A 24,807-nucleotide genomic window follows, 5' to 3' on the forward strand; every position below is an offset into this window, starting at 1 on the left:
TATAGGTATAACTACCGTTAAGGTATTGCGGAAACGATGAATACCGCAAAATGTTTCGGCACATTGAACAAAGTGTCTTTAATCGAGAGAGCCGTGTGACGTTTAACTTTAGTCACGTTTGTTGAAAATTTATTGAAGGTCTCTGTGACACTCCGAGAGCCAATATCACACCCGAGCAGATAGCGACGGCCACCAGAATGACCGAATAAAATGGCATTGCTGGCATTTTGCGGCAACGGTCCGCTTCGCTAAGAGTTTGCTAGGTACGTTTCCCTTTGTACATGTATATATGTACGTGTACGTGCACGCGCATATCGAAAGGGTAAAATATAGCCGTTGCCTTCATTCTCCGTCCTTCTCATTCGTTAGCTACAGATCCGTGCCACGTGTTATCAGGTAATCCGATAATCAAATTACTCTATGTTTGTGTATGTCGTTAGCTAACAGGAGAGTTTCCCGATTCTGTCGTCGGAATCCCTCTCTGTGCCCTATCCCTGTTGCCATGTGCTTCTTGTTCTCGTCAGTTCTGTCTTTCTATTTTTCGCTGCCTGACACGGCGAATGATAAATTTGTTTACACATGTAGGTATCTGTCGAACTCCACGAAAATCGTATATAAAACGAGGAATGGACCGATCGATTACTCAATGTAAAGGTTTTTGTTAAAAAATTGTTGAAACATCACAACAATTAAAATAAATTCGTCGTTATTGATCGTATTGGTTACGTTGTCGATTATAAATTGACTTTTTTGTCTTGTTTCCGATTAAGAATAAATAAAACGCAAAAGCGATTTCGATATAAACGAAAGAGTGCTATACTTAAATGCGATAAAAGCGGTTTCCGCGTTTACTTATATTTTGCTGCTTTAAACGAGCGGAAAGAGTCGTTTCGTGAAAATCGTCGGATCATCAACTTTGTTCAACTAAGAGAGAGAATGGGGGCCGGTTAATTTGAATATAATTAAACTATACACACTTTGCTTGCAAAGGCGGAAGTAAAGCGCAGAACTTTAGTAACACTTTCCTGAAACTCGTAAGTGCTCATAAACCAGAACAAAAAAGCCGTCTGACAGGTAAAGAAAGTGTTTTACGTAACAAGATGGAACGTGCTTCGAAGAGAGACGCGTCTATAAATTTTTCCCGATTCCATAAACACAATTCACCCTGCGCGAGGAAAAATGTGACTTATATCACTCTCTTCTATAATATATGTAATCACTCAATTAACGATCGCACGCTCTACACTCGCTCTGTTATTCTGATGATTGAGTTTATGTACATTATTACGTGCCATATTTTTACATGCTTGAAGAAATGTTGATGTTAACTGGCTTAATGAGACGTTCCATCTTGAGACTTCTGCGCCATTCATTTAAAGCCATTTATTTAAACGTTCGTCAAAATGTTTCTTCACATTTTATCGTGGACAAGTAACATAATTGACGTCTTCTTTAACGGAACTGTGTCTGCTTTATCGATAAATGTTACTTTCATGTAACTATTTATTGGCTATATAGAATGAAAAAATCCTTGACATATAAAAAAACAAGAAAATTAAATAATTACAGTTTTCTTATCGTGTAGATTAGATTGACCTAATGCAAAAGACAAGAAAATTGTAATTATTTATTGTTAGTTTTCTTGTTTTTTTTATGTACACATATATAGTAACTCTCACATTTGTTATTATGAATACATTAAAAATGTACACTGCGAAAAAATATGTAATATATTACATAAAAATATGTAAAATTGCGTATAAATAATAAATATAAAATTACACGATAAATAATGAAAATGTATACATTTTCATTATTATATTGTACAATTTTACATTTATTGTTTATGTAATTTTACATACTTTTTTACAGTGTATGGGAGATACAATCGAAGACAAAAGTATCAACGCTATTCATCTTATAGAAAATCGCTATAATTTAATATACTAATTTTCAGCTGTTCTCAGCGTTGACACAACTAAATGCTCAGAAATCGGAAAAAAGCCAGAATGTCAACAAATTATTATTTCTTCTAAATGGTTTAGTGAATGTTAATGTAATGTTGCAACGTTGTTTTTAAAATTCCAATTATACATGTAAAAAATTTAAAATATATGGTACAATTTTTTCGATATTTTTAATGTACAATAATATAATCAGAGTAATGAATTTTCATATAAGATTATATATGTAAAACTAGCAGAAATTTAAATTGTAATAACTTTTAAATGAGTTATAGTGAATTAAAAGTCAAATGTTAACAGTAGCTTTAGAACCAAAGTAAAAGCAATCTATATGATTTTTATAAATTTTGTACCATTTTTAGATGTCTTCCATACATCCTTAATTCTGGTAAAGGATTTTTTATTCTGTATAGCCAATAAATAATTAAAAAAAATAATATTTGTCGATAAAACAGATTTATAGTCAACATTCCCTTGACGTGATCATTCATTATTTAAAGTTGAAATATCGATCGTTGGTCAAACAGTGTACGAATACCGCAAGATAATTGTAAATTTGGCTCTTCTCTGTACAAAGTCTTATCTCGACGATTTTTTTTCTACGAAAAGACAACCTAGGGAGAACAGAAATGTCAAAATAATGTCAAATTGATGTCAAAATATGATTATTTTAGTTCGTCAAAATGACATCAAATTGCATAAAATTTTGATGTTTACAATGATAAAAAATTATTATTTTGTATTAAAAATAATTGAGATACAATTTAAGACGTAAGCCGTTTAAAATAACATTTTAATCAACAATTTAATTTTTAATACAATAATTCAACTTTTAATTATCTTTATAATAATAAGCAGTGTATATACACAGTCAAGAAAGGTATTTTCTAAAAATTAAACAGATCAAAAAAAGTCAATATAAAAAGTCATTTTTTAGTCATCTTCGAGATTGAGATTTCCAGGACCAAAAAATGACATAAATTTAATCAATATGACGTTAAATTGACATTATTTCGACTTTTCTGGTTTCCTTGGAAATTTACAGAAATCTTGAAACATAAATATCCAGTCTAGTCAATTGTCATCTTGCCACCGTTCGAGATATTCATTATACCGAGTAGTAGCGCATAGTTTGGGCAGGACGTAACTACACGCTATTTGAACTATTATGCAGAGTGGTCGCTAATACAGCTATCGACGCTAAACGCGAGTAATTCTGCTACAACACCTGCGAGCACGTGTGCAAGAGGCTTAATCGCCTACGGTCCTACATTCGAACCTAGCATTATCACCCATGGGACAATGTATACGCAACATATAACGCACATTATTAACGCTTATTGGAATTCTATACGGAATTATCTTGAAGATTCTGGTAGAAATTTGTGATTATCAAACCAAATGCAATATACATATAGGGTGTCTCATAGGAAATTGTTGAAACTAATCAGCTGTCATTTTTTTTAATGCATGCAGTTATTGAGAAAACAAAAATTATGTTAAAAAGAGGAAAATCTGCAATTTTTAATGGATATAAATAAAATGTTTGTACACCAGTTTACTTTATTGAAAAAAATGAAATAAGTGCTAATAATGTATGTAAACTAATAATAAATATTTTCGAAGTGTGCACCATTTGAATTTGTACAAAATTCTGTTCTTTATTTACGAAAACTCGTAAAAACTTTTTCTAACATATTGTTAAAGTTATTGACGATTTTTTTAACAGCTGCTATTAAATCTGACACTGTTGAAGTAATTTATCATTAGTTTATGTAATTTTGTGTGATTATTAGCACTTTTTCATTACTTTTTATTAATAAAATAAACTAGTATACAAACATTTTATTTATATTCATTAAAAACTGCAGAATTTTCGCTTTCTGACACAATTTTGTTTTCTTAATAACTGCATGCATTAAAAAATAACAGCTGATTAGTTTCAGCAATTTCCTCTGGAACACCCTGTACATATGTCCACACTTAAACATTTCTCATTCAGTTCTTTATTTTAAAAAATATATTTATAAATAAAATTATCACATCTAATAAATAAGCTACTTGGGTGTATACAGAACCTATTGAATTTTGACACTCGGTGCATTCATACACACAATTCCATTAATTAGGTGCTATACTAAACAGTCCAATACACCGATCATTACAGTAGTTTACAGTCAAAAATTATTTTAAAGCAGACAAAGTGTTTCTTAGATGATAAATTTTTAGGTGCTGAATACGATGCTGCAAACTAAATTCACTAGCACGCCAGATTTCCAAATTGATTGAGATTTAATGTATGTGTGTAAAAGATGGCATTCTTGGCAATATTTGAGACTTTTTGTAAAAAAGATTAACATTATCTGAAAACTCTGATAGATAACATGAATGTATTGTTTATTTCCTATAAATGCATTTTTTTATTTCCATATCTTTAGCCATTTTTATTTTCATATTTTTAGCCATTTTTAGTTATTTATGAAAAATTAAAGCTGGGAATTACTTCTCATATTGAGATGCTTCTAAGGAAAGATTTTTTGAAAAAAAATTATTTTTTTCCAAAATTGATTAAATCATTATTTGTTATCCCCTTTAGATCATACAACTTTTATTTATCGAACTAAACTTCAAATTATGAGTATAATGACTTTATCATCATAGATCGAATATTTACTACCTCAGTAAAACTGTATTTACTAAAAAGTAAATTGTCGAAATAAAAAGCCATTTTTTACATATTGAACCTCAATTATTTCGGAAATCTGCTAATAAAAATTGACTTGCGGCATCACTTTCAGTATCCAAAAATCTATAAGAACAGCCTTGTCTCCCAAGGAGAACAGAAAAGTCAAAATAATGTCAATTTGATGTCATATTGACTAAATTTATGTCATTTTTTGATCATGGAAATCTCGATCTTGAAGATAACTAAAAAATGATTTTTTATATTGACTTTTTTGACCTTTTTAATTTTTAGAAAAATGATGTACGTTTGTCGACTGTGTATGTACAATGTTTATTAATTATAAAGATAATTAAAGGTTAACATTTTTTATATTCAGATATCATTGCAGATTGCAGAAGAGTTGAGTTATTATATTAAAAATTAAATTGTTGATTAAAATATTATTTAAACGGCTTACGTCTTAAATTTGCATTTCAATTATTTTTAATACAAAATAATAATTTTTTATTATTGTGAACATCAAGATTTTATTGATAACATCAAAATTCTATGCAATTTGATGTCATTTTGACAAACTAAAATGACCATATTTTGATCACATTTTGACGCCAATTTGACATTATTTTGACATTTCTGTTCTCCCTGGGATTGATCTGGTTTAAAATAATGAAAAGAATACTGTTTATAAACTAGTGTTATTAACATCAACATTCAATTTCTATGTAGCACATGAGAGCCCATACAGCACCGTTAGATTGCAAAAACATTACAACAATCTTTCACCGCAATATTGCAATATTGCAAATTTACTGCAAAATGTTGCTACATCATTGCTGTTGAATTGCAGCAATGTTAAAATGTCCGCTTTTTGGAAGATAATAAAATTATTGATTATCGTCAACATCTTTTATTGTACAATATTGCAAAAAATTATTTTATTACAGTATTATACCCAGCAAATACCAAGTTACAGTTATATAATTGTTAGTTGTAATTTTCCACTCAACAATATAATTGTTATAATACACGTATTATATTTTTGAGTGGGAAATTACAACTAACAATTATATAGCTGTAACTTGGTGTTTGCTGGGTATATGTATATATTGTATATTACAAAATATAAATTATAGAATTTGGATTACATGCAATATTTCCGAAATATTAATGTCATGTTGCTACAAGTGTGCTGGAATTTTGTGCACCTATATCTCTGCAATGTCTTTATAATGTTGCATTGCAACTTGCAACATTGCAACATTGCTGCAATATAATTGCAATAATCTGTGCTGTATGGGAGATAATTAATATCAATCCGAAATTTTAACACACACACACACACAGTATGGGATATCATTTCCTCTTCTTCCATCAAAATTATCCGTAACCTTTTATCCCGAAATGTTCGTAAAAATTAATAACCGGTACTGCACTAGAGTGCGGATATCGACTTTCACCAAACGTGTACACCCATATACACATGCACATTTGAACCTGATATCGTATGTGTAAACCCACGAGAGAGAAATACCCGACGATCGGGAGAGGAACCACTTATTGAGCCGGTTGAGCGATTTACCTCTTTTACCTGGGCAGACTTTGAACGGGGATCGGCGACCTGGACGGTCTCATCGGGAGGCAGCCGCCAGGAGTTCCTCTCGACGTTAACGCTGGCGTTCATAGCGGCCTCCTCCTCCGCCTCCCGTGTCCTTCGTCGTCGGTCTCAGCCACTTCGTCTTCGCGCGATCGCTTCCCCAAGGTCCCCGGGGTAACCCTCGGGCTACTCCTGGGGCCGAGGTTTTATTACACCAATCCACAGTTCTTCACCTGAAAGAAGAAGAGAAAAAAGGAAGATGAGACCTAATAAATTTATACGGTAAAATATAAAGAGGTGAAAAAATATACGTCGAACCAATCTAGCGGTACAATTACTGAATGAACTGCAGAGTTGATGAATATTGAATTCAAGGAGATGGAATATTGAAGGACGGCCGAAAGGGATAAAGAAGATAGGCTAGAAGAGAGCTCGCAGGAGCAACGGCAATTCAATCTGGGATGAAACTCAATCCGAGCTTCGGTACCGCAAGTTAAGCAGTGCATACATATATAAATAATAGCGAATTGATGAATTGTAACCGCGATTAAATTTTGTTGTCGAAATGTTAGAAAGATCAATTGTAGAAATTCTTTGGTATTCGCGAGAAAGCGAAAGGGAGCGTAGGAAAGAAATTTTAAACTTTATTTAAAACAACCTCTGATTAATAAATATTTTATACGCGAATAAAATAAAATTTTTTTTTTATTCTCTTTGTTTTTTTTTTTTTTTTTTTTTTTTTTTTTTTTTTTTTTTTTTTTTTTATTCGAGGAAAAGGCAAATTACCAATTGCTTCGACGTCGTAATTTTTCCAAGGAATTTAATATCTTCCGCGGAATGATTAGTTAACGTAATCCGAAATTCCGCGAGAAAAGTTGCAGCGAGTTTGACTCGCGATTTTGACGAAGGAAGAAAAACTTGGCGATCTCGCTATTCTCCAGTTATTGTACACTTTTTCGTTGCAAGAAAGTTGCAGCGGGTATGTGTTCGGTAACTGAACCGAAATCGCGATAACGAGAAAGAGGAAGAAAGAGAAATAGAGAAAAGCACCGATTTCGGTTACCGCAAATTTATGAGGCGTAAAAGGAACACAAAGACGTGGAAAGTAACGAGCGATATACAGAAGGACAATCGATTAAACTTTTTCGCATTCTTGTATTTCTATCGTTATGCGAATAATGTGCTGCTAGAAATTGAGAACAGAACTATACATCTGTGAAATTGCAACTGTAAAATCGTACTCTAATAAGCGATAAAATGTATTTTATATCTTGTTGCTAAATTTGAATGCTAAATACTCATTTATATTTACTTCGTGAAAGATTAAGTATGATTGAATGTGATTGTCATAATATTAATTTAACGCGTCAGTAATTGGAAATAATTTTCTCTCAAAAATGGTAAATGATACGTGACTATTTCGCAAAATAAGCATCGTTGTATAATTACATGATTCGAGGGTATAATTATCATGTAATGTATATTCATTATCATGAATATATGTAAATTTATATACCGTGTCAACCTCTTGTAAGTGTACTTTTCTGTGCTGTTTGACGGTATCCTTAAATTAAACAACAACGTGTTAATATTCGGATCGTTCAAATTTGGAGTAAACAATTTTTGTTGGCACTGATTTTCAGCTAAAAATTATTTTAAACCAGACAAAGTGTTTCTTATAGACTTTTGTGTGTTAAAAACGATGTTGCAAACAAAATTTCACTAGCACGTTAGATTTCTAAAAATCTAAAAATAATTAGGATTTAATGTGTAAAAAAAGATATTTTTGTGACATTTAAGATTTTTTGTGAGAAAGGTTAACGTTATCTGAAAAATCTAATCAGATATCATAAGTGTATTGTTCATCTCCTATAAAATATATTTTTTATTTCAATATTTTACTTTGAAGCCATATTATAAAAGATTAAAGCTAGGAAGCTGCTTCTCATGTGGAAATACTTTTGAAGAAAAATTATGATCTGAGAAATTATTTTTTTCAAAATTAATTTTACCATTATTTGTATAGATCATACAACTTTTGTCTGGAACATTTTTTTTGCAAATACATTTTGTTTCGAAAAATTCAAGGTTGACAATTAAAATAAGCCCAACACCCCATGTATAAATATACATTTAGTGGAATCTATCATAATACGTTACACTGTACGTGTATTAATAACCCTAAACTACAAATATATTATGAGTATAATTATATGGTTTTTATCATCATATAAGCGAAATATTTACTACCTCAGCAAAATTCTGTATATTTAAATCCTTCCTAACATTTCTAAAAAATAACCTAAATAACAAGCGTACGTCATTTTGACTCGAAATGACATAAAAATAACATCATTTTGACATTTAATGACGTCAGTTTGCTATTTGAGTAAGATATCAAACAAAAAAATGCATTTTATGAAGAATGGACAGCACATCATGACATCTGATCAGAATTTCCAAATAACGTTAATCTTTTTCGTAAAAAATATCAAATATCGTAAAAAAGCTTTTGCATATTAAACTTCAATTATTTCGGAAATTTGACATGCCAGTGAAAATTGGCATTGTTTTCAGCATTCAAAAAAGTGTAAAAAACCTTGTGGTGTGAAATGATGAAAAAAAATTGTGCGATCGTTAATATATATTTTTCGATGCAAACGTTGTTGGTAAATATCGATATGCAAATAGAAACGCGAAGAATATACGAGACGAGAAGGAACTCCCGCGGGAGGAAGTGAAGCAAGGAGGACGTTGTCCTCGTCCTCGTGGGGGATGCAGGGGTAGCTAGCTCGCGCGCGGTGCTAACTCCACGTGTGACGTCAGGAGAGTTACGTCAGTGGTGCGGCGGACTGTATTGGTACAGCCTGACGGCGCAATGGTGGAGATTGGGATTCTGCGCTGCGGAAGGGAGGATGTAGACTAGTTGAAAGGTCGTAGAGGCAAAGGGGGTACATACACGAGTATGATCGAGGAGGAGATTCGCGGATATGTATGTTGCTGCGCTGGACGGGGCTGACGCGAAATAAGGTCGATCACCTCCGGAGATCCATCCATCCCTCGGATTTCATTCATCAGTCACAGTGGTTAGCTCGTGCGAGGATTAATTTTTCGCGATTGTGTCCACGGAGCGGAAAATATAAAATCAAGCATAATATATATATATATATATATATATATATAAAGTAACTAAACAAAGGTATATATACAGAGTAACTAAACAAAGGTATACGAAGCACACCGTCTGGTGCAGGACGAAAAACTAAATCGAAAAGTCCTGAGTCATTTTTTAATTTAAGTTTTATTTTTGACGCTATAAATTGTTAAAATTGACGGCGATATCGATATATACAGGGTGTAACTAAACAAAGATATATGAAGCACATCAGATGCAGGACGACAAACTAAATCGAAAAGTCCTGAGCCATTTTTTAATCTGAGCTTTATTTTGGACGCTACAAATTGTTAAAATTGACCAATTAGCGCGTGGCTATGCCTACTAAGGCGGCGCCTACGCTGTTTTCCGTTGTAGCCACGCGCTAATTGGTCAATTTTAACAATTTGTAGCGTCCAAAATAAAGCTCAGATTAAAAAGTGGCTCAGGACTTTTCGATTTAGTTTGTCGTCCTGCATCTGATGTGCTTCATATACCTTTGTTTAGTTACACCCTGTATATATCGATATCGCCGAATTATCTCTTCAACTTGCCGAACTGGAGCGGAATTTCTAAAAATGGCAATTACAGCGCGACGCAGCGGATATCGATTATTGTAGCGGTAAATTAATAACTGTACAGTTAGTGTAATACAAAAAAAATTATGCTTTATCTCCTACAAAAGACAGGCAATATTTTGGTATAATTATAGTAATACAACACATGTCTATAATAATATATAATATAAATGAAGAAAGTTCTCGTAATAAATCTCTTATAGCCAGATATTTATTTTAATATGATATGATTAAACTGTGACCGCGCGATCTGTTCCACGTTTCTTGATTCCATTTATTCTATATATGTCTGTATCGGCACTATAAATCAATACCGTTCTGCAATTATACAGAAAGAAATGCACATCGAGTAATCGAATTCTCACTGAGTTCCGCGAATAGGTTCGCAATTTTTTTCTAATTTAGCTAAGTTTACTTCTTCTCGACCTTTTTGCATCCTTTTTCGCTTACGAGCTATGTAAAGTTAAACTGACTCGTTAAATATTTTATACGATGCCCTCGAAATTCTTGTTACTTGATCGATCGGCTCTATATAACGATTAAATTTCTTAAATTACACAGTTAATCATTGAAATACAATTCCTATTTTTTCAAAAAAATGAGAAATTTTTTATATATAAAAATTTATTTATAATTATAATTATAATTATATAACTATTGTGCTGTACAAACAAAAGAGTTATTGACGTATAAGATCTGGTAGTTTAGTAGCCACCTGACAAGAGTGAATGATCTCAGACCATTCTTCAATCCAATCGACATTTTTCTTCTTTATACACCCATATAAATCTTCTGCTATCGATACGAGACATAAATATAGAGCGATCTCAATTTGGTTAATGGCGAGAAATTTTACAGTCTTTTTTTTGTTCAAGCATTACACTTTTTTGAGGGGGTGGAGAATCCATCCATTCTTACTACTGTTTGAAGCAGAATGATTATCCCCGAGCCGGAATATCGAGCAATTACGCTTCTTTGTCCCTCAGGAAATTCTAAGCTCGGCAGTTCCTTTAATTTTGTCTCTTTGTCTGTCACATTTTTTTGTGAGGAACGTAGGTAGATGGCGGCGCCTTCATGAAGAAAATAACAGATGTTTCAAAGATCAATATGACCTGCAATCTCTTCAATGTCTTTCCTTTGTTCTTCCGATCCGATTTTCCCTTCGATATTGCATCCACGTCGTTGACATTAATATCAACAATTCTTCCTTCGAGGCTCGCGAATTAGGAAAAAGGTCAAAAAGTGTCGATCCATAACTGTCAACTGGCAGATAACTTCTATTGTACACGACTCAGCTATTTATTTACTCGTATTTTAATTTTTCATTAAATTTTGAGTGAGAAAGGGAGGGAAGGAGAGGTAACTCTATTAATTATTCCGCAGCATAAAATTACTCACTCTTTTGTCTGACATTACAACAAGGCACATGCATATTTTCGAGTCTTTAATTTCGTGTAAAATTAATAATACACAATAAAAAAAAAATTAAACAGCGTATATTGTAAAACTCGTGTTTCGAAATTTTTTATTAAAATATGTCGAGAAACCCGCAAATACATTGAAAAAATTATATTATTACATTGTTGCAAAATTCATAAAAAAATATTTTATATTATCTTTGTATGTAAAACGATAATACAGATAAAATAATACCACACATATACACATATCTTGTGTGTGATATTTATCAGAGCAATAGCTACTGTTTAATTTTACAAGATTTCATAAAAGTTATTATATAAGCGTAGAGAAAACCAGAACAAAATAAGGTAAGAACGAGATACGAGCTTTACTCGCTGCTTAAGGCGTTATATTTTTTGTATAAAAGCAAAACGAAAAATGTGAAAGCTTTTTCTAAATTTTTCTTTATTTAAAAAGTTTTAGCACATTTTTATATATTAAATTTTTTTTAATTTTTACACTTGATTTTAGTACAAAAATATTCACATAAACTATTTCCCTTATTTTAATTATTTTCTTTATTATTAATTTTATTTAGTTTGTTTTAATCGTTACATACCTTACATTTTTGGAAAAATATAGTTTTGACTAATAATTTTACCATTTAATTTTTTTTAATATGTGAAAAATAAATTACATTTGCCGGAGCCAAATTTAAAGTTTATCAAAGACAGAAACGTGTAATGCGATTTTCAAAATTAAATTAATATATTGACACGAATTAAACCATAAATAATAAATAATTTAAATAATATTAAAACATAAATAATAAAAAATATAAATAAATAATAATATAAATAATATAAATAATATAAATAATAATAATAATAATATAAATAATATAAATAATAATAATAATAATATAAATAATATAAATAATAATAATAATAATATAAATAATATCATGTGCTGCATTATCAAGGTATACAAATTTCGATATCATTGTCCATATTTAAAGCTTGTATATATAATTTTTTTTTTATCATGAAAGCACTCACTTCTCGCTATCTACTTGTCTACTTATTGTAGCTAATCTATTTCGTTCTGAAGAAAGATGATTTAAGAAACAAATAATGTGTTTAAAAAGGTGTCTCTAAAAGCTTGAATCAATTTTATCTCAAAGCAGTCGTGCTTGCTTGAATAGCTTTCGTAGAGATATGAAAGTACACATTTGCTTATGCGAATTACACGCATATGTTTTGCCTGATATTATACCTCTCTGAAGTGTATGTCACGAAATTGCTTTTGCAACCGCGAGTAAATATCTGACATGAGTTTAAATACTGGAATTAAGCACACACGTGTTTGCATAATTATAGTTTATATCTAGTCATTAAAATTATTGATTTTAACTTTGTTTAAAAATGCAATATGAACGATTCATTCGGTGTCGTTATCGTGATGCAAATTACTAGAAAACTGTCTTGATCCTTTAAAACAAATTTAAAAACGTCTATTATCCTTTTTTTAAAAATAAAAAAAATTGATTATTCCCTTCAACAGGGACTTTACTTGTGAGGATTAATATTCATATTAACTTTCTTATATAAACGAATTTCTAATAATTACTCTATTACAGAAAAAAATTACAGGCAAAGTGTTAGGACGCAAAATATTGTAACTCTAATCCAGAAGATGAAGATCTTTTCTCTCAAAGGTTCTTCTGTATAAAAAGAATTTGCCGTATAGAACTTATGATGAAATCAAGATTGTATCGAAGAAAATTTGATTCTTATATCGGATGACCGCTGAATACTTGTAACTTTATTCCAACTAAGTAAAAACTTGAATAAGAGGAACTTGATATTATTTCCCTAAGGGAATTGACGTCTCGTAAATAACATTGCACTCGTCGGATCACGATGCAAACGCGCACGATGTAGCGCATATCGATTCCTGAAGCACCAAGTTAATTCTTTCAACTGCCGGTAATCAATGTTCGCTTTAGCGGAAATGCAGTTTGAAAACAAAGTTATTTGTCTGTCCCTGAACGAGAAGAATGAGCGAAAAACAATGACGAATGCGGCGGAATGAAGTGAGCTTGCACTTTGACGCCACATGATGATCCTGGATTCGCCCCTTTTTCCCCCAAGAAAAAGAAAAAGATGAGTCACACTGATAAATCGACGGTTCGATATCGTCTGTACATTTCGTATGTACTTATGACAATGTATTTTCACTAAAAATCGGATCGAACTTCAACTGCGAATTATTCCGACGTTAAAATTTCATTTCACTATACTTCTTGGTAAAAAATTGGTTATGTATAATCAAGTAACAGTATAAAATTATATAGAAATATGTAAAATTCTATAAGTTATGTATATAGTTATATATATAATTTTCTATGACTTATTATATGTATAATTATCAGTTGTGCTTAGATAATTTTTAAATTAGCTAGATAAAGATGAGATGAAAATATGTGAGAATTTATCTTAAATAAGATGAAGATGATTTTATTTTAAATATATCTAGATAAAACAAAATTATATGAATAAAAGATAAAATATATTTATATTTTCATTTGTAAGTTTCTTTGGCTTACTGCTTAAGTTCTGCTACTTAATAATAATATTGAAGTATTTTTATGTATAATAAAAATAACTCTAAACCAAATTATCTGAACATTATTCTAGATAATTTCATAAAGATAACACTTTTTTCATCTTCATACATCAAGATACAAATATAGATAATATATATTTTTATTATATATATATATATATATATATACATACACACACACAATATATATATATATATATATATATATATATATATATATATCGCTAAAACTTCATCTAGATGATTATCTATATAATTATATTTAGATAACAGCAAACACTGATAATAATTATATATAATTATATATAAGTCATAGAAAATGATGTACAATTATACATAACTTATATAGAATTTTATATAATTCTATATAATTTTATATTGTTAGATATATGTATATATAAAATTTTTTAACGGGTTCATATCGCTTAAGAAAATTGTGCTGTTAAATATTTTGGATGACCAGAATCAAATTTTATACCTAATTTAACCTAATCTAAATTTTATAGTATTGATTTACTTTTTATAATGCCGTTTTAAAGATGAATGATCTTTTCAGTGAAAATTTTATTTTATTGTACTTTATTCATATCGGTTAAAAATATTGCGATATTAAATATTATGGACGGCTAGAATTATCTAGAAACCTAACCTAACCCAAATCTAAATGTTATAACCTAACCTAAGCTAACCCAAATTTTATGGTTTATAGTATTGACTTACTTTGGTAATGTCTTCTAAAGACGATATTTTCAATATTTAATAAACGATCCCTTATAGTTCGACGTGATTCTTGCTAAGCATCTTGCTTGTGTATGCTATACATGGATCTCGTTCATCACTCGCGATCAATCAATATGAAGCATGCAACGATGTATCTTGAGTGCAGTTTGTAGTGGATTGAGTAGTAAGTTAAAAAAAACAACTACAAGGATGCTGAAACGGAATCTCCAAGATTGTGAACAAGAGTGACGTGACATTGATAAATGACAAATAATAATGGTGTTAATAAGTATCAATTTACATATGAATGCATTGAAATAATTGCGAAATGCATTACAATTCTTTCTTACTATGACAATTATCTTTATAATATATATATATAACATAATTTCTTATCCTCTTTATTTTTTATTTCCTCGTAAAGTATTTTGTTTCTGTGAAAAATTTTTTTTCAATTTCTATGTCAATGTATTTAAAATGTTTCAAAATATCGAAAAATCACATATTTTTTGAATGTCTATATGTATGCATGTATGTATATTCATTTTTCTGAAAAGTAATATACAATACTTTTATTTACTGTTATTTTTATAAAAATTCATACAGTGTTTTGAAAATGCGATTTTAATTTTTTTTTAAATGTCTATGGTTGCTCTAATTAAATTTTGACATATCAGGATAAATTTTCTTTGTATAATTGAAAGATAGTTAATATTGAATTTGACAAGGATCGGAAAAGATAAAAGAGTTTATTTTTTAATAAAATTTTTGAGAATTTTTTGAGAAATGTCTGTAATTGCTCTAACTTTCGTAAATTTTAAGATATTGGACTAAATTTTTTTACATCAATAGAGGATAGTTGATATTGAATTTGATAAAAAAAATCATTAGAGGATAGTTGATATTGAATTTGATAAAAATTAGTAAAAGGATTTATTTTTTATCAAATTTTAAGTTTAAACTTTTGAAATGTAAATTTTCAAATTTAAAAACAAATATTTTATGTAAAAAAAGTGTGCAAATTTTTAATTTGCACACTTTTTTTCGCTGATAAAGCTTCCTTTATGAAGAAGCCAAAATTGAAAAAAAGCTTGCTGAAGCAAGTTTCTAATTTGCACACTTTTTCTCATAATTATAGTTTAAATTTGCTATTATCTTTATTAAATCTCCTAAAAGTTGATGATAAATGAAAGTTTATCAGACAATTTCAAAATAAAAAAAAAAAAAAACACAATAATTATAAATGAATGCAATCGACGCTAAATGCATTTATGCGAGAAAGAATAAGCACGGCAATCTTTTTATTGTGTTGCAGTCGATTATGTAGAGAGAGAACGAAAGATTTATCGTTCGGTCTCCCAATCGAATCCAAAAGAGACAATTACTTAAGTATAATAGCTTTAGTTAATCGTAACAAACGAGGCAAGGGAGTTGCGCTGCAAAAAATTTTAACCATTTCCAATTGCTGTATATAACGATCATTACGATAAAATTATCCGACTCTGTTTCCAGTCTTGTCAACGAAAACGAATAGATTTTTCTGGATATACGTCACCTCCCAAAAGTAAAAAAATCCCGACAAAAAGGATGGCTCGCCATATAAATCTGCAGCCATAATCGCGTTATTGTCTATCGAAGCTACCTGTTGTATTCATACTCGATCGATTTGAGAGACTTGAGGGAGAGAGAGAGAGAGAGAGAGAGAGAGCGCGCGAATTTGCTCAACATCCGTATTAAGACCCAACATGATCCGACACCATCGAGTATATCGACATTCATCTCTCGATATTCAAATATCAGAAATCCGATCAGTATTCACTAAACTTCTCGAATTACTCGAGAGATTATTCGCGTAATATCAAAAAGAAAAAAAGGATTCGGATAATACGACGAACTCGCACAGGCTGGAACATGTAATCCGGAGATACGAGAAAGTACTTGCGTATTCTTAGAATTCTACGCGCTCCGCCAAAGTTGAGATTGTTATTCGTGTCAGGAAGGTCTCGACGAGAAGCAGAAACCCGCAAAGACCCGGCGACGCGCATCTTTACGCGAGACACAGAAATAAAACGAGAGAGGGACGATCTGGCTCGTAACCAAGACTGTTCATCTCGCGCATCATGCCGGACCGATTCGTTCGATAGAGTAACACAAATCCGTGGAATATTTCACCGTATACGTATATACGAGGCATGCAGGCATCGATTTTCTCTGCCCGAGTACGATATCTTTTTGTCTCGCAGTAGTAAAATCGACTAAAAGTCAGACTTTCAACTCTTTCCTCTAAGAAGTTATTTTGCTTCAGTATACAGAATGATTCATTCATTTTAATCGCCCTAGACAAATATTATGAAAAATATATAAATATTTATACAAAAGTTTTATGACTTCGATGAGGAAGTAAAATAGTATCATTTGTTTGATCTTGGATAATCGTTTGAAGGTTACGTGAAAATCATCTTAAAGGGAAACCCCTATTTTTCAATGCATATTCTTGTAACTTATTATTTCAAGAGCCTTCCAAAACACTATAATAAAGTATTTTTCTCTTAAGTATTTTTTGATTTTATAAGGTCTAAAGTTTACAATTTTTGAATCGACTAAAAGTCAGACTTTCAACTCTTTCCTCTAAGAAGTTATTTTGCTTCAGTATACAGAATGATTCATTCATTTTAATCGCCCTAGACAAATATTATGAAAAATATATAAATATTTATACAAAAGTTTTATGACTTTGATGAGGAAATAAAATAGTATCATTTGTTTGATCTTGGATAATTGTTTGAAGGTTACGTGAAAATCATCTTAAAGGGAAACCCCTATTTTTCAATGCATATTCTTGTAACTTATTATTTCAAGAGCCTTCCAAAACACTATAATAAAATATTTTTCTCTTAAGTATTTTTTAATTTTATAAGGTCTAAAGTTTACAATTTTTGAATCGACTAAAAGTCAGACTTTCAACTCTTTCCTCTAAGAAGTTATTTTGCTTCAGTATACAGAATGATTCATTCATTTTAATCGCCCTAGACAAATATTATGAAAAATATATAAATATTTATACAAAAGTTTTATGACTTTGATGAGGAAATAAAATAGTATCATTTGTTTGATCTTGGATAATTGTTTGAAGGTTACGTGAAAATCATCTTAAAGGGAAACCCCTATTTTTCAATGCATATTCTTGTAACTTATTATTTCAAGAGCCTTCCAAAACACTATAATAAAATATTTTTCTCTTAAGTATTTTTTGATTTTATAAGGTCTAAAGTTTACAATTTTTGAATCGACTAAAAGTCAGACTTTCAACTCTTTCCTCTAAGAAGTTATTTTGCTTCAGTATACAGAATGATTCATTCATTTTAATCGCCCTAGACAAATATTATGAAAAATATATAAATATTTATACAAAAGTTTTATGACTTTGATGAGGAAATAAAATAGTATCATTTGTTTGATCTTGGATAATTGTTTGAAGGTTACGTGAAAATCATCTTAAAGGGAAACCCCTATTTTTCAATGCATATTCTTGTAACTTATTATTTCAAGAGCCTTCCAAAACACTATAATAAAATATTTTTCTCTTAAGTATTTTTTGATTTTATAAGGTCTAAAGTTTACAATTTTTGAATCGACTAAAAGTCAGACTTTCAACTCTTTCCTCTAAGAAGTTATTTTGCTTCAGTATACAGAATGATTCATTCATTTTAATCGCTCTAGACAAATATTATGAAAAATATATAAATATTTATACAAAAGTTTTATGACTTCGATGAGGAAGTAAAATAGTATCATTTGTTTGATCTTGGATAATTGTTTGAAGGTTACGTGAATATCATCTTAAAAGGAAACCCCTATTTTTCAATGCATATTCTTGTAACTTATTATTTCAAGAGCCTTCCAAAACATTATAATAAATATTTTTTTCTTAAGTACTTTTTGATTTTATAAGGCTTAATGTTTAAAATTTTTTGACATAAAACGTAACATGAATCTTGTAAAATATTCAGTTTTCGATAATCTTATCTTAATACTTTTATGCACAGAATAAAGAGACCAATCAATTGGTGTAAAGAACAACAGATAATTGTTTTAAAAAAAGGTATGTAATTTTTGCATCTACAGCTGCGTACTTTTTCTTAAAAGCAACTATGTGTTTTCTTCCAGTTGATTGATCTCATTATTTCGTGCATAAAAGTATTAAGGAAGAATTATCGAAAACTGAACATTTTACAAGATATTTTGTATTTTATGTCAAAAAATTATAAATTTTTGAGCCTTATAACTCAAGAAGTATTTGAAAGAAAAATACCTTCTTATAATATTTTTAAAAGCTCTTGATTGATAAGCTATAAGAATATTTAAAAATAAGGGTTTTTATTTCAAAAATTGAAGATGACTTTTAAACGATCCAAGATCAAATTTTATGATCCCATCTTATATCCTCCTCTAAAAAAGAAGTTGTACACCGTCATATAAACCATTTTTTTCGTATCTTTTATATTTTTCCAAATATTTGCCTGGAGCCATTTAAATGACTCACCCTGTATCTTAATATTTATAATGATGAAATATGGATGAAAATTTTCTTCATGATTTATAATAATATAAAAGATATTTAGTCAATAAAGGCTCGTATAAATTTAAATTAAACGAGCTAAAAAAATTAGGTATTAATAAGAAATTTACTTTATTATTAATATAATTTACATGTATAATTTAATAAAGCAAATAAAATTTCTTATTAACACCTAATTTTTTAGCTTGTTTAGTTGGCCTACTAATTTTCTTTTATTAATATAAAAAATATTAATTATAATTTAATTGTTATATTATAATATAAAAGTGTTATATCGCAGTTCTTCAAATAAAATAGTGCTTCTTTTAATATATAGGTCATTGTTGAGATAGAGGGATAACCCATAAATTATACCTTGCCGATAAGATTTAATTTTAGGAACAAGTTTTCTATATATAGATGCAAATTTGCGATGAAATTTGCTAGTAGCTAATAATATCCAAATTTAATATGGGATGACCGGACTTTAAGATTGCGTAACGTAGTATAATGCAGACGCGCAAATTGTCAGCAGATTAATTAAAGCACTCCCAGCAGCGCATTAATTAAGCACGGAATTTTAATTCAGTAATGTAGAGCGAAAAGAGTATAGAGGATATCTAATGACATTATCTGAATTATGGCAATGAATCCTGTGTGCAGGACGGATTTTTTTTTTTTATTCTTGAACCATATTATTTTCAGAGTTCCGGTTTTCAAGGAAAAAAAATTGGAAACGTGAAACGATTGCATTTTCGTTATATTCGCCTCGCGGCTAATTATCGTTTTTCACTGCAGGAAAATTTCGATAATCAGAAGGATATTTTGTTCTCATTTTGTCGTCATGTCCAGTTACTAATTTAATCCATTATGCGGCAGGATTTTGACTTAAATTCCTCCGCGAATCGCCCATAATTCACGAAGATGACTTCTACAGAAATCCATCTTCCGATGCAAATATTTTGCGCTTTTGATGGACAGTCTATAATGTATCTGTGATCGCATTCAGTTTTATCCTTCTCCACAACGAGAGTTTAATCCTTTCTCAGAAACTTTACGCTGTTTGTTTTTCAAAAGTCTTGCTCTTTAGATTGTTTCCACCGAATGATTCTTTTCGGATTAATCGTGGCAGATAAATCGAGTTCGTATTTTTTATATTTTAGTTATCTCTATCTCTTAACTGTAGCTTAATTGTTCCCAGACGTAAATTTTTATTTTCCACAAGAGGCAAGTTTCTATACTATCCATCAAAGAGATTTAGTTTTAGCGAAAAGAATCGCATTCTTCTCTTTTCTAATTTAATCCACTTAAAAATCTTGCACAATCTGACATTAAGAAAGCTTTGTATTTTCAAGCTTTTTATAAATCGCATATACAATATTTTTAGTTTTTAATTTTTAATTTTTAATTTTTTAATTTTTAAATATTTATAAAATTTATTAAAATTTTATTATGTTTATATATATATATATATATATATATATATATACAATTTTTAATAAAAATTAAATATTTCGCGTATTTATCTTATAAAAATTTATTAATCAAAATGCTTGAAACTCTTAAATGTCCCGACAATGTAAAAATAATTTTAAATATTTTATTAAAAATCAGCTTCTTCAAGACTTTAAAATTTCTATTAAAATTGGAATTTTCAAGACACGATTTATAAATTTATTCAACAATTATAATTATAAAAAATTTTATATTCCGAAAAAATCTGACGTATTTTGTTAGTTTATCTTGATTCATCTTGAAAATATTTTATAATTTTACTCGATTTTAAAACATATATCAAACTTATTATAATATATGGTTACTAGCAAAACCAGCTTTTTCGGTCGTAAAATGTCTGCGAAAACTTTTATATGTGTGTTCGTTTCCACATGAATTGCACACGAAATGTTACTGACACTAGTGTAGATCAACGACGCGATATAATCTTAAACCAAATTTTACGGGATAAGAGGATTGAAACAATTTTTCATATCTGTCTAGACACAAAAGTTTTTGAAAAAATTTTAACATAAAATGTATAAAAAATTCTCTAGCTGCGAATTCACCAGATTTTACTAAATAAAACTATACAGGATATTTTCTAAGTAAGTACAAAAATGTGAAGAGGACATTCTTTGGCTTATTTTATAAAGAAAACATCTTATAAACATATAACAATTATTGTAAATATTTTTCGCGAAGAATCTTAATATGTTTTTTAATATATAGGGTGCCTTCCTAGTAAGTATAAAAAATGAAGTGGCTAATTCTTAGTTTATTTTATAAAGAAAAAATTCTATGACCTAAAGTGTTTTATTTTCAAAATACAAGAGTATGAAAAAAGAATTTTAGTTAGAAGTTTTTTAAAAAAATTATTAAACTCTTGGAAAAAATAATGACGTACGAATTATAAAAATACTTAATATGATTATCCATACGCACGGCCCTTGTGGATCTAAAAATATTTCATCAATATTGGAAATTGTGATTCTTGATACCACATGAACGTGTTCCAAATTTGAATAAAATATTTTTAAACAATTTCAAGATTTTTAAAATTTTCTTTTTTTTGACAACTTTGACATTTTGTATTTTGAAAACAAAGCAGTTTAGGACATAGGACCTTTTTTCATAAAATAAATCAGAATTAGCCCCTTTGATTTTTTGTACTCACTTATAAAACATCCTATATATTATTTTTCACGAAAAGTATCGACATTAATTGAATAATGATAACCGACGCGAAATTAATCACGATATTGAATTATGCAATGCAAATTGCATTTCGCAACAGCTGCAACTATTTATGAAATTGACAGGTATGTACGATGGCGAAAGATTTAAGCGCATTTGAAGCTCTAAACTCGCTCTAAAGATACAAATTTAATTTTCATACTCGTTGCTCGTCTCATCGACAAGCATAATAAAGGTATTTGATTAAAAATACATTCCATGTTCGTTATTTTAGGATTTTTGCTTTCACGAAACACGAGTAAAAATTCGTCGATTTTGTTGAATAGCAAAAATTTTCACGAGATTGGAATAAAAGCCAGTGCCACGTGGACACCGTAATCTACATATACAGTATGCCTATTATAATTCAGACAGCCATCTTTTTCGCATTCAGTTTGTGTTTAAATGATTTCAAAATTATCTAGATAAAGATGGGATAAAAGCGAGAAAAATCTGTAAATTCATCTTAGATAAAATAAAGATAATTTTGTTTTAAATATATGTAGATAAAAGATAAAATTATATGACAATTTATCTAGATAACTTCTAGATAATATCATTCTTAAGACCGCTTATTGTATATAAACACATATTTTTTAATAATTACTGTAATATAATACTGAGAAAGACCGCGTGCGGTTGAAACATTTATTTTATAATAATTGTAATTTTCGCTTAAGTTTCAGTATAGAATGTTTGTAGCTTTCACATAATGTTTTACGTTTAGTTTATACATGGAATAAATTTTATTTGACAGAACAACTCTAATAATTGCTCGATAAGTTGGCCTTTTTATCTATCACTAGTTGTATATATAAACACAGTTTAAAAAATGTAAATTATAAAAAAAATATAAAAATATATTCATATTTTTATTTAGTTATAAAAACTAATTATAAAAACTTATAAATAAAAATATGAATATATTTATGTTTCGCAAAATTATGAAAGCGTGCATGGCGTACCTACCTAGAAAAATTACTATAATTTTCTTAATTTTATGCAAGTATTATTTTTTAAATTTAAATTTAAAAATTTGTTTGCGCTTATATAATCTGTACTTTATAATTTTTAATAAAAAGTATATAGTATTCATGTATATTTTTGTTATTAATTTTATAACTTTAAAGATTTTGGTGTTCCGCAAATTTTTATTATAATCAAAAGTGTTCCGTAACTTTAAAAAGGTTAAGAACTACAGTTCTAATACCTAAGTATTTTTATGTGGCCCTAAATCAAATTATCTGAATATTATTCTAGATAATTTAGTAAAAATAACACTTTTTTCATCTAAGATGCAGATATAAATAAATACGTACATATATATTATTCATATATATATTCATATTTTTTTTATCGCTTACTGCTTAAATATTTTTATGTCAATTATTAATTAAATAAAATTATCTAAATATTCTAGATAATTTAATAAAGATAACACTTTTTCATCTACGATGCAGATATAATACATATTTTTATTATGATAAAATGATGCCAAAATTTTATCTAGCTGATCATCTATGTATATAATTTTATTTAGATAACAGCAAATATTGGTCTCCCGACGTTGAAAATGCACGTGTTGCTTCGCTTATCTACTATCTTCTGCATGGACAATTCCACGGTGCATAGATAAGGGAAGAAAAATATGTATGTCGAAGAAGATGTTTCCTCAATTGCATTGTGTATCCGATAGATCGGAATGATCGATTGGCTATAAAAAAAAGATAAAAAAAAATTTTCCGTTTTGCTAATCGATACCTTTCGCGTCGATATTAATGAACTATCATTCTGTTAACAATCGCGATCGATAAACCCCTGGTTGCCCCGGCAATATTTTTCACGAGGGTGACAATGCGCAGCCGAATGCCAATATCGACGCACCAGCCATTTTTCTTCCTTGCACATAGCGTTCCTTCTTATCGCGTAATTCCTTCGCAAAGGAATTTCGGATTTCGCTGTATAAGGGAGTTAATTGAATTGCATTTTTATTATCACATTACACGTTACATTTTGCGCCTCGTATAAATTTTACAAGAATGTAGGATAAAATGTACACATGCTCGGCTTTTGTGTACATTTTTAATTAGATATACAGACATTGCTGCATAGTTCGACTACTATCTAGAACAGTTATCTAAAAATTCTGAAATTTATTGGAATAGTTCGCCAAAAGAATATACGCAAAAATTTATTTCGCGACTTATCAAGCTTTAATTATTCCATAAATGGTAGTTGTTAATAAATAAAATTTTTTTAAAGCTTCTTTTTTTAGACCACTGGGATTAATGCATTTTCAGTGCATTATTTACAGTTGTTAATGATACATACACGCAGTTTCTACAATATGTGCGAAACACAGCCAATTTTGCTGACAAAACAAAATATGCTATAAAGTATTTATGAATTCCGCTTGGCTTGACTTTAGTATCTCTCTTTCTCTCTCTCTTTTTTTTATTTATTACACACGCTGTTGCACCATATAACTGCAACAATAAATATCTAGGCATTCGGCCACGTAACAATTAAAACCGTTTATCTCATTTTCAACATAGCAGGTTGCAATTTTGTTCTTTAACGTTAAATTATAATGCATATAGACAGTGTTGTGCTTAGATGATTTTTAAATTAACTAGATAATAAGATAAAAATATGTAAATTTATTTTATATAAGGTAAAGATGATTATATTCAATATAATAGATAAAATATAAAATTATATGACGATTTATCTAGAAAATTTTTAGATAATATTATTTTTAAGATTGTTTATGTAAACACAGTTATAAAAATGT

General features: G+C 29.3%; 1 protein-coding gene across 2 annotated transcripts in view; it reads right to left on the reverse strand.

The window, feature by feature from the left end:
* Positions 1-24,807, reverse strand: part of LOC114932276 (inactive dipeptidyl peptidase 10) — a 107,229-nt gene that overhangs the window by 26,149 nt on the left and 56,273 nt on the right. Inside the window, exon 2 of one of the 2 annotated variants that reach the window (XM_029304443.2) lies at positions 6,239-6,477. In XM_029304443.2, coding sequence (XP_029160276.1) covers positions 6,239-6,331 — 93 coding nt within the window. In that variant the 5' untranslated portion in view covers positions 6,332-6,477. Of the gene's footprint in view, positions 1-6,229; positions 6,478-24,807 lie in introns of both variants that reach the window. The other variant, XM_029304441.2, reaches the window with a different exon arrangement.

The sequence above is a fragment of the Nylanderia fulva genome, unplaced genomic scaffold (genome assembly GCF_048542155.1).
Source record: "Nylanderia fulva isolate GAGA-0341 unplaced genomic scaffold, ASM4854215v1 Scaffold106, whole genome shotgun sequence".
NCBI classification, from domain to species: domain Eukaryota; kingdom Metazoa; phylum Arthropoda; class Insecta; order Hymenoptera; family Formicidae; genus Nylanderia; species Nylanderia fulva.